We start from the raw sequence: 12,330 nt of genomic DNA, 5'->3' as shown, positions 1-12,330 counted from the left end.
GCATAGTTTAGGAATCTCGCAATGACCGGTCTCGGTCGCGCGCCCTCCGGCGGCTTGGCCAGCAGCACCCTGTGGGCCCTCTCAATAACGAAACAGGCAGAGAACTGAGCCGCGGGGAAGGTAGTCTTTAGCCATGAATGGAGGAAGGAGGACACATCCCTCCCCTCAAGTCCTTCTCTAAAGCCCACAATTCGGAGGTTGTTGCGGCGGGACCTATTTTCCGCATCATCCACCTTCCATTGCAGGTGGCGATGCGAGGCCTGTAGTTCTGCCATGTCTTTCCTTAATGCTGCGATCGATGACTCATTATCTGTGACTCTATTCTCGGCCGTTGTTACCCTCTCTGATAAATTACGAAAGTCTTGGCGCAGCAGGGTGATCTCTGCGCCTACCTCTCCGATCTTTACCTCCAATGCAGCCCGCGATTCCTGGATGTCACTTCTGGAAGCCTGGATGGCCGCCAGGAGCATTGCCGTCTCGGCTAGCGGTCCCGGTGCGTCCGGCCGCTGATCCCCAGCTTGTCTGGATGTAGCAAAGTTGTCCATGGGGCCTTGCTTTGTTGGTTTGGGGGTCTGGTCTCGCTTCCCCATGACCGCCCTCTCTGTGGGATCGACTGCGGTTCTGGTGCGGTCTCTGCTGTCGACTCATCGTAGATGAGTGCCAGTATCTCCGGCGCTGTCTCCAGGACGGTGATACCCTTGTTTCACCGGTGTAGTCGCCAAACTATGAATAGCTCCGAGGCGGGGGGTGGGAGGGGGGCGAGTGTCGTCTGGCCGCTGGTTGGTTTGCCCCGTGCGTTTCCCGTTGAGGGACCTCGATCCACCCCTCCCAGTTTCCAGGAAAGCTTCCACCTCAGGCTCGGACCCCCCCAGTGATCTGGGTGGCGTGCACACTATGGCGTCTGGAGTTGCCGATTCGCACTCCCCAGCCCGTGGGTGTCAGTTGTGGGGTGACTGCCGGGTAGTCGTGCCTCTTGCCGAGTAAACACCCCTTCTCGCACCTCCTGCTGTGAAAGTCCTTGTGTCTGGTCCGTGGGACAGGGCAGCCCTCTACACATTCACAGGTCACCCCCAGGCCCGGCACCTCCGTCCTCCCCTTGAATGAGCGTTAAGGGGCAGGACCGCGTCTTTCCAGGTGCAGTGCCCTCCCGCTGGCAGTGGCCGCCGCTGGATGTCGTTCGCTGCCACTGTCCGCCGCCGGTCCCAGGAGCTCCTCCGTGTGCCAGGGGGGGGGGGAGGGTGTTGCTTACCGCGTGTACTGCGGAGTCCCGAGCCCAGTCACTGCCTTCAGTCAGCGGGGGAGGGGAGGGGTAGAGCAGTCCGCACACCTCCCGCTCACAGCCCCAGGCCCCTGTACCTCGCTGCAATTCGCCGGTCCGCCTCGCACCTTTGGGGCCGCTCACTGGCTACGTCCGCTGGTGGCCGCCATCTTGGTGTAGGCGGCCGGAGCCCGACCTCAAAGTCCCAATACAGCGCTGACTCCACTTGTTCGTCTCGGGACGCGGGATCCGTCTCAAGCCCTCCGCTCCGCCGCCGGCCTTCCTCCCGCAGCTTGTCAGGAGTCCGCAGCCTGTATCACACCTCAGCGGTAATCTCCTATTCTGCTATGCTGCCGCCGCCGCCATGTTGCGTGTTCGAGCGCACCCGACCTGGTGCCGATAACTACGGGTGAAGGGGGCATCCACGGCGCCGCCGGTGCCACCAGGCATGCCCATGATACAGCGCTCACACATACACTGCCTGTTGTGTAGATCTTCGCCCGGGATAGGGTAGAATCGTCGGATTATTTTGCAGCCCGGCCGGAGCTCCGGCCAGACACGTCTTAGCCGGCCATGCTGCTAGCCACGCCCCCCTTGTGATCACATTGTTAAACTGAATCTCCCCTTCACAATTAAGAGGGACAATCAACACCTCCTGCAGAGCAGCCCAAACCTCTCTTTTCTGATGACAAAGAGGACCACCACAGCTTCGACTCCAACACCCTCCAGGAGTTCACTGACAGCCTCAGCAGCCCACTTCCAGGAGCAGGGTAGGCCAGCTGCGATGAGGACACACCACCCCCAGCACAGACCACACAGCAGGCAGCACCCCCCACCTAGGCTACCTCCCAGGACCCCCACGAAGAACACATGGCCTTCCAATGCTGTGTGTTGGGATGCCAGGAGCAGATGGCTGAACAGATGCAGGTGGGCTTCGACCACATGGCAGACAAACTAGATGCCACACGTGGGTGTCTAAGTCCCATCAGGGACCACCGACAGTCCCTAACGGACACCCACAGTCCGCTCCATGCTCTCCAACGAACCATGGCTGACATCGCCAGAGTCCTTACTCAGAGTCAAAAACGACTGACTAGTCAGGGTGGCTCTATCAAGCTCACCCGGGAGGTGGGAAACATGCGGAGGCTCATGGAGACCATGGAGCGGGCCAATGCGGAAAGAGCGGCTGCCACGGCTGCACACCAGCGAGTGGTAGCTGCGTTCCTCAGTGACCTCAAAACGATCCTCATGGCATTACTGCCACAAGGCCTGGCGCTGATGCATGCTGCTGCTACCACTACATCCACATCTCCGCCCCCTGAAGTGTCAGTGTCACACAGTGTGGCAGAAATTCCACCTCTGGCCCCTGAGGTGTCACCGCCACACAGTGCTAGAGAAAGGCCAGCACCACCCACACGTAAGGCACATGGAACAGCAGAGGACAAAGATATGGATGAATCTGCCATCATGGTAAGAAGGACGCAGTAGCATTCATCTCTGCCATATTTGTTGCTTCGAAGGTGAATGTGTGATGGTCATTTTTGTGACATATGCAGGTAACAAGATGTGATTGTGCGACATCAGACGGAATATTTGGTACATGATTCCGTGTAGTTGATGTGGCATGTCTTCGTCCGAGGGGGTTCCTGGGGGTTGTGGCCCTCTTGGGTGTCCGGGCTGCATGATCAGTGGCTCCATGGCATCTGTTCTTCTTCAGGTGTGGCTCTGGGCTTGGCTCCTGTTTGTGGGGCAGGCTGTGGTCTGACTTCACACCAGGTCAGAGCAGGTGTTAAGTTTCTGCTGCTAACGCGCCTTATCGCATGTTTTGTGATCTTTGCGTCGATTTGTCTGGTCGTTGAGAATGTTGGGGAGTGGTGTTGTTGCGATTGTTTGCTCGGGAACGCCTTCTCTGCATCCCATTAGCGATAGTTGCGGGGCTCATCTGTGGTGATGTTTTTAGCGGCTGCTATCGCAGGTAAACTGGTGCAGTGGGCTGTTAGCAGCAGCTTGTAATTGGGGAAATAAATTAATCGTGACTTTGGCTGCGATAAAGTGCTGTTAACTCGGCGATAGAATAAATCTCGAAGATACTTTTTAGAAACAGTTATAAAGTAAATCTATCATAGGTAATACAGGGCTTACAATCTAAAAGAGTTATTCAATTGGAAGAATTAAACAAAAACAAAATGTATTCCATTGAATTTTCTCCCCGTATGTTGCATAACATGGAGTTATTAAGTCAAAATAAAATTGTTCCATTCATCCATAGAATTTAAACCAGTGGTAACAGAGTAACATCTAGAAATCCGATGGCACTCACAACGTGTCAGTAGTTTTGATAGATCCCCATCTCATGCCAGGAGGCGGGGTTGCTCAATAATTTAACACGTAAGGTCAGTGTCTGTACATTTTGTGAGATAAAATGGGCAACCAAGGGGGCACTGACATTTTTGCAGTGAATGCAGCTTTTGTGCTGCATTATACGTGTTTTAATCATTTGTGACGTTTGGTCAGCCAATAGAAGGCCACAAGGGCACTAAATAGCACATACCACATTGCTTGATCTACAATTAGTGAACTGTTGTAAATGATAGGAAACTTGCCATGTTTACATTTCTTTGTGTTGAAGATATGGGCACACATTGAACAGTTTTGGCATTTGAAATGTCCTGTGAGCTGCGGTAAACCTCGCAACGGAAGTGGTAGTGTGATTACTGGGTTTTTCATTGGAAGTCCAAATCAAGGCAAGGACTATATGATCCTTTTCACTTATCATGTACTTTTTGATTCTGCTTTAATCTTAAAAGTCATGAAATATTTATATACACTTTTTAGAAAAATTCTGGTCTTCACTCTTTTTCTTCTGTCTCTTGATTATGTAATATAAATTCTCAAATATGGTATTAAATTAATTATTGTTTGCTTGAACTGTATTTCAGGACATAGGGCCAGATGTAGGTCGGTCGGTAACGGCCGAAAATCTGTATTTTCGGCTGTTACCGACCGGTATACATGATTTGGCATGTAGGGGCACAATTTTACAGAGTCGGTAACTTTACCGATTCGGTAAAGTTACCGATTCTGTAAAATACCGAATCGGTATTTTTACCGATTCGGTAAATCTCTGATGTAGGTAGTCCCAAAGGCCCTACAAAATCGGTATTTTACCACACAATCCTATTGTGTGGTAAAATACCGATTGCAGGTGTGCATGCACATGTGTGCATGTACACCTAGCCATGTGACAGACAGACATCCCCTTAGGGCATGTCTGTGTGCCACATGGCGCACATGCCTATTTGTGGGGTGCCAGAGGTTGTCAAAGTGACACCCCCTGAACCCTTGCAAAATTCGGTATTTACCGATTCTGTAAATACAGAATCGGTATTTCCCATTGATTCCTATGGGCTTTGAAGCCCATAGGAATCAATGGGAAATAACGATTCTGTATTTACAGAAACGGTAAATACCGAATGTTACAGAATCAGTATTTCCACATCTGGAAATACCTACATGTCCACCACATTGATTTACCGATTTTCAATTACCGAATCGGTAAAATTCGGTAATTAAAAATCGGTAAATCAATTTTACCTACATCGGGCCCATAGTTTTCTAGTTACTAGCTGTACCCAGGTCCTGTTTAGGTTTATGGATGACTCCAGATGTATACATTGCTTATTGTCTCAACATTACTTGAACAGTTGACCGGGCAAAGTGCGTATCCATGGGCAGTATGTGAAGAGCTAAATTCAAGTGATCCATCATGACATGCAACCGGTGCATAGAGAATTTTCTTGCTAATAGGCTGAATGGCAAGTGACACTTGAAAAGCCTGTACTTTAACTTCCGAAACCAATAATGGTCTTTGATTGACTCAGTCTGGATAGCTGGAAAGTCAATTCGGTGTTTGGACCTGTAGTTCCTACAGGCTCTAGGGGGTCCAAAATATTTTAATTTATGTCTTGAAACCCTCAACTACTTCGATGCAGTATGAGGTCCCAGTCTTTCTAAAACAGGAATTGTTCTGGTCCTCTTGGATACTCACATATATAGGTTCTATCACTGTTGGAGAGATAGATAGAGAAAGGAAAGCCCACACAGACCATACTACACATAAACATATTCACATAGAACATGTTTGTAATAGGCATGTCCTGGAGTGACACGCATATAGACATGTTCTGTTTAGCCTCACACATACCACTACGGTCTATCCCTATTTGACACCCACCCACACACACACACGCACGCACACATACACACACTCACACAACCAGACACACACACACACACACACACACACACACACACACAGACTAAAATACCCTGCTCCTCTACAATGTAATTGCTGCCATCAACTAATGGCGTCTTTATTGTTAAGATGTTTATTGTATTCATTATTATAGTTATTTGTAGTTCCTTATATAGTGTGCACTGAATAAGTTTGACCACTTTTGTTAACATGGATTTACTAAACTTTTTCTGTGAGCAGGTTTCTTTGTTTCAATATAGACGTGCCTTTCTGATGACTCTCCTGAAGCAAGACCCTCACTCATGCTTAAAAGCTCAGTGAATCAGCCCTTTCTAACTTTAAGCAAAAGGACTCCGATTCTGGAATAGATATGGAGATAAGATTTGAATGTGGAACCTAAAATAGAGCCAGAAGTTTGATTTTGTCTTTTATCCTGAGAATCAGTGGACAGTTCATGAGAAAAACTATTTATGACTGTAACTGAAAGAGGATAGCTCCAAGGATAAGATACTCAAAGAAGCCTGCCCATAGGGCATGAAGCAAGGCAGTGAATCCTAAAACTCAACAAAGACAGACCCACAGACTATAGAGTGAATTATATGTCAAAAAGAGTCTAGATCCTCAAATAAGAGTGTGAATCCTGAGGCATAAAGAAGACATAAATTAAGGTACAATATTGAATCCTGAGAAAAAGAGAAAACATTTGAAATAAATAATACACTATGTAGCTCAAAGTATATTATTTTGATATGGAATAGTGAATAGAGGGAATCAGAAGTTAGACTCTGAGATTGGGCAGAGAATAAGAGGCTACACCCTGACATAAGTTAGTGCCTACTGCTAGTCCGGACAAAAAAAGATAGTTAAAACCAATGCTAAAAGAGGACAGACACGGAGATATGATTGTAGATTCTGAAACTCAGAAACAGGCCATGAGACAATATTAGACAAATTGGAGTGAATCAAGAGACTCAGAGACAAGATAGTAAATCCTGAGAGTCAGAAGAAAGGCCCCGGGGTGCCTGCCAGTTTAATTGAGATCAGGTAAAAATTACACAATTTCTTAATTTTCTTTTCTTTTTTTTTATTTCTAGGGTATCCTTTGGGGGAGAATTGCAATTAAGGTTGTAAGTACATACACCTTTGGAGAAATGCAACTTTCGGTATTCATCTATGACTCTTTTATAGATTTTCTGTGACGATCAGATAAGTAAAATTGAATGTTTTATACAGCAGGTAATACTCTGGCTAGTCTGTTCCTAAATCTCAAAATCATGTTCTTTGTTGAACTTAGGTGTAGGGAGATACATTTGAAGTAAACAATCCAGGACTGCAAACCTGGTTGCTTGATTCCAGAGCCTTAATAAATCTATGATAGGCGTTGCCCACTAACCACCTGGAACCAGGGGCAATCTAGAGAATAATAACAATGGTACAATATAAATCCATTAATCAAGCTATCAAAGAATTTACCTTTTCAATTATTAGTTTCAGTTGTCAACAGTTAATAAAACAGTTGAACCAGTGACAATGATTCCATTGCCAACAACCTAACCGCAACACCAGATCTCTATTAATATGTATTGTTTTTGTCGCGAACCCACCTACTCATCATGTTTACTCTTGTCCTGGCTGTGCTTTCCACTAATGTTTGCACTACTGCTGGCTTCCTCAAAAGATGTGCTTGTTATGGGGACATCTAAGAAGGAGGACTGGTAAAGGCAGGGGGTGGCAAGCAAGATTCCAATCTGGCATGATCTGTTTTAAGATGTATTGGCAAAAGGAAGGCTTGGCACCAGCTTTTGCACTCTGCTGACCTTTATTCCTTGTACTGCATTCAGTAGAACATCCAACAGTTTTTTGGGGGGCACATCCTACTTCATTGTATGCCTCCTGGATGAAGATTGGGCCTTAAAAAATAATTAGAATATGGAAATGCACACTATACAGCAATCATAATATCTACACTTAGGGGCTGATTATGATGGCGGAAGGCCCGCCACCGCCAGCTGTGCAGTGGCTGGCCCTCCGCCATCAGATGACGTTTCCCCGCCAGCCAAATTTGGATGGCGGGTGGAATAGAACTGCGGCAGTGGCAGGCACAAAGACCGCCTGCCAAGGATCCGCCACAGGTGATCGTTCCGATTGCCTGGCAGAGCGGTCTACATCTGTAAAATGGTGGCTGTGCCTGGCAGGCACCGTCCGACAAATTACGATGCTGGCTTCAGCCAGCCTTTCCATGGCGGTGGAACCGCCATGGAAAGGCTGGCGGGATTGGTTTTAGGGGCCCGTCGCAGGCCCCCCTTGTGTTGGGCCGAGGTTGTGGTGCACTTGGGGGTACCCACAATACCCCTCTGTACGTCCCTGCACTAAGTGGCAGGATCGCGTGGTGCCTGCCAAGTAGTGCAGGTAAACGCACTACATACATTTTTAACATTGCGGCGGATACTGCAGCCAGCAGCACCCGCCGCAATGGTAAAGATGCAAGATGCGACCACCACGGTGGCTGTCGCATCGTAATGCTACGTGCGGAACCGCCGCCATACAGGAGGGTGGTCCCAGGCACCACTACCATCGTGGGCGGACTCGGTCTGCCCGCCAACGTAATCGGACCCTTAGAGAAGAGATTACTTCTTTGTAATATATTTATTTTCTCTTTTATTTCATTCCAATGATTATTTCTGCATTGTTTGCATGTGTTTGGGTTCATATTTTCTCAATTACCTCATTATAACATGTATTTAAAAGATAATTTTCCATTTGTTTGAAACGTTGTTTACTCAACCTCTGCTTGTTTTATGTCAGGGCAAAGGATACAGACATATCCTCTGATCAATTTCTTACACATGCCAAGACTGTCTTTGAGCTCAGGGAGACCTGGGGCGGTGCAGACCAAGAACCACCTGAACACTATTTAATGTAGAACTACTTATATCTGTGATGGGCAACAAACTGTTCCCCAACTACATAGAGCCTTATTGGAGGGCAAGCGATGCTCCTTGGTAGAACTTCTGGATAAGTTGTCGGATAATATAGGTCTGAAATTAAAGGATGGGTATTGGCATGTTGTAAGGAATTGGGCTATTGGTTGAGGGAGGTGGAAGTGTTGTGTGGCGTTTTAGGCTCCGAGTGAATTTTCCCCGATTCATGCCCTTATATAGGTGCAAATCACATTGCCCTAATATAGGTATAGAAATTAAACCCTTATTTAGGCATAGCACATGCAAACCAAATACAGACATGGCTACTTCCACCCGTACAAAAACGTCACAACGATTTCTTGGAAAACCGGCTTAAGCAGTCAGGGACCTCCCCTTGCTTGAATATTGATTTCTCGAAGAACTCATGTACTTTGCAAAGAACGACTATTTCCTAGAGGTTCTTTCCTGACGTTATTATGCCTGACTTTACGTCAAACTATGGCATTCCGCGACACCTTCAAGGTATAAATATACCTTCACTTGCTCTAGCAAGAGACGACGGTGGTACGGAGCAGTTCGACTATCTACTTGCCCGGCACAACTCGCTACAGCAAGTGCCGAAGGAAGCCGACCCGCCAGCTGACGCACTGATCAGAGGCTGCCTTTCTCCTGCCGAGAATCCAGCTCCAGTGTTTCCAAGCTCCCCTTGCGGGGTGTTGGGAAATCGAGTCCCGAGACAGAGATACAAGACCTCCTTCATTCTAAACTAAGGTATGGAACTGATTCGAACCTAGAGAAATCTTGGATAGATTCTTGGCAAATAAAATTAAAGCCTATGCTACACAATACTTACTTCTTCCCTCGTACTAGACTTAGATTAGGTACATTGGGGTAAGCGTATTTTAGAAGCACCAGTTGATTATTTTTAGTCTATGTATTTATGTATGTATTTTTATATGGCTTAGAAACCATACAATGCTCTTACAGTAATATTTCATATTACTGTTTAAGCTGTACGCATTATACTTTGCAGTCTGCATAACGATTGTAGCAGTTCACTTCTCTTGCAGGAGACAGAAGACTAATCAATAATCCCTTTTTATTGAAAAGCCGGTCTCTCTATTTTTCTGCAAACTCTGTAGAAACAAAGCATGCACAATTAACTGAGTGAAATACTTATCTATTGTTTCCGCAACTCTAGAGATATATTTCTTATTCTTGGGAAACAAAGTTGTCATGTTTATGTAGTTGTCAGAAACGAATCCCTTCTTGTGAATTTGAGAAAGTTTCTAGTGACCTCTGAGCTAGCTATCACTCACTATTAAGTTTAGTATATTCGATAGAGACCTAGTTGACCTCAGTCCTACGTCTAATCTATAGGATATACTATTCTAATGTGCAAAGCCTATTGGGAATATAGGAACTACACTACATGGTGCCCAACGTTTGGTAAGGCACTAATTTAACGCTAGACACTAAAGTAACTCAGTCGTGCTTTTCTCAGAGACCTTTTTCCATAATACTCCAATAGACGTCTGGAGTGGGTAAAAGGATAAAATATCCGCCATAACTGAGTAGGACGAAAATCCTATGTATTAGTTTTTGGTTTGTTCAACGTTGAAGGATACAGTGTTCCAAAATATTGTGCACCTTTTCTTTGTTTCCTTGAAAACTCATTTCCATTGTTGGCAGACCGAAGCAGTAGATCGCAGAACGAAGGAAGGAAACGTGAGTGAGAGGAGGACGCGTTGCCAGGCAGTGCGTGGCTTTCACTGTCTTCGGCCTCTCCGCCTCTCCCTGGTGCGTCCGCCGACCGGCTGACGATCTGCCTGCTGCCTCCCTGTACCCTGCCAGTACCCTGTGCCTGTACCCTGCCCTCGTGCAGTGAGGTGCGGAGCGCGGGGGACGTGAGCACAGGAGGCCGCCAGAGCTTGCAGTCTCCTTAGCCGCTTCGCCGGGCAAAAAACGGGAGTGGCCCGGTAGCGGCGGGAGCCGCTGTGAGGCTCTTTGCAGGTTCTCTGCAAGCAGCCGGCTGGGGCCACGGGAGATCTTGAAAAGCCATGGGACAGTCCGGAAGGCAGTGGGGGATTGCAGTGAGGCAGTGACTCCAGCGAGGCTCCACAGCGGAAGGAGCATTTCAGAAGCCAGAATATTTTCCTGTTTCCAGTCTCCAGTCCATGTTTTGCTACTGGTTGCCAGTGCCAGTGGTCAGTTGAGTTGTGCGAGTAAGAAGCAAGGGGCTTGACCGTGCCGCCTCAGCTCTCCAGCGTCTCTCCGCGAATGTGACCGCAACAGAAGCTACAGGAGCGGTGGCTCAGTGAAAGAGAGGAGAGTGGAGAATGCTGATCGCCTAAACGTTTAACGCCACACGGTCTCTACCAGCCTCCACTGCTAGAGAGCTGTAACCGCCAGAGAACGCCAGAAAGGCCAGAAACGTGCAGTGTGCAGGTCACGGTCGTGGGAGCGGATCGTGCTGAGGCAGAGAAAGCAGCGATTGCGGCTGTTAAAGCAGGCACGGGTGCCGGGAGGCACAAGCCGGCACTGGATAAAGCAATAGGGAGCTTGGAGCCGGTGGAAGCTAACACCCAACTGTCTGGGCCAATCTTGCAAAAACGCGAAAAACAAGGATTTTTGGGCTTTCCCTATGTGCCACAGTGCACCAGCTGACAAGGTGAGAGGCGGCAGCGAGCTGGGTGCCGGGTGCTGGGGTGCCGGGTGCTGGGCATAGGCGAATCGTTAAAAAAAACTAAACCCTAGGCGTGGGTGGGATCGTCGTAGATCCATTAAGACCACGCTAGCCAAGTCCTCAGCTGAGACCCCACTGCTACGAGCACGCAGGAATATGCAATAGAGCACCCGAGAGCACTTGAGAGGCCACAAGGAGCTGAAGGCAGTTACAGGCGCCCCCAAAGTACCATCCTCGTCCTCACCATGAGATCAGGGAGACTCAGAACAGACCCAATCGCTAAGCCAAGCAAAAGCAAAAAACGCCGGATAAAGAGTGAGGAACTAAATGATTCATCTGACGAGGATTCAACAGAGGTCATACTAGAGACGCCTGAGATCATTGTCAGCACCGACACAGCTAAAACACTACAGAAGACTGTAGGTCTTAAAAACACTAAGATCACAGACTTTCTAACTCCTTCTACATCATCCGCCCCGACAACGCGGCAGGAGCAGAATTTAAAAACCGCAACTAGCACCAAAAGAATGTCGCAATCAGCGACCTCCCCAGCAAAAACCTTGGTGTTTCAAAATAACATCCAGAGCAACAACTTCCAAGAAATTAAAAAACACCCTTGGGACATTCTTCGAAAAAACTTAAACAAAAAGATGAATCAATTTACAGTGAATGCCCAAATAAACATAAGAGAGGAAGTGGGCATCACTAACTCCGTTATAGTGACAAGTGATGAGCGCTTTGAGAGCACAACGGAAATATCAAATGTACAAATGACACCTACCGCGCCAGTGACACAGCACTCCCTAAGTTTAGGTTCATACTTCGACTATGACCACGAGACCCCCCGCGCCCGGCTCTAAGAACGGACAACAAAGCCTTATTGGATCCAATTGTTAAGCTCACCATAGAAGCAGATAACAAGGATCAGCCTTCAAGTGAAAGCTTGACATCAAATGGCCAAACACAGCAAATGGAGGGCCAGTTGGTCACAGAGGTACAAATTAAGCCCAATGTCACTCCAAAATCGTCCGCAGGCGTAGACCTGCAGGAGGATTACAGCCCGAATAGCGCTCTCACCTCAACTACCAATCCAATGAGAAACCACGAAACACCAAACTTGCAGGAGGGTCACAATCCAACTGACGTAAATAATTAATTTACTCTCTTAATTTCTATGCAGGTAAGTACTTAATCAATAATAACTCAATCA

General features: G+C 47.6%; 2 protein-coding genes across 7 annotated transcripts in view; one reads left to right on the top strand and one right to left on the bottom strand.

Annotated features, from left to right (window-relative positions):
- LOC147685396 (uncharacterized) overlaps positions 1-12,330 on the top strand; it is a 379,028-nt gene that overhangs the window by 76,836 nt on the left and 289,862 nt on the right. For 3 of the 6 annotated variants that reach the window (XM_086941313.1, XM_086941312.1, XM_086941316.1), the window contains exon 3: positions 6,608-6,640. The exons of the other annotated variants lie outside the window; for them this stretch is intronic. In XM_086941313.1, coding sequence (XP_086797439.1) covers positions 6,608-6,640 — 33 coding nt within the window. The remainder of the gene's footprint in view (positions 1-6,607; positions 6,641-12,330) is intronic. 6 annotated transcript variants of the gene reach the window in all.
- The window catches only part of LOC147685397 (uncharacterized), a 128,095-nt gene that overhangs the window by 80,028 nt on the left and 35,737 nt on the right, over positions 1-12,330 (bottom strand). The window lies entirely within an intron of this gene.

Source organism: Lissotriton vulgaris, chromosome 10, assembly GCF_964263255.1.
Source record: "Lissotriton vulgaris chromosome 10, aLisVul1.2, whole genome shotgun sequence".
Taxonomy (NCBI): domain Eukaryota; kingdom Metazoa; phylum Chordata; class Amphibia; order Caudata; family Salamandridae; genus Lissotriton; species Lissotriton vulgaris.
The sequence above is the reverse complement of the archived record's forward strand: the minus strand, read 5'-3'. Positions and strand labels throughout refer to the sequence as shown.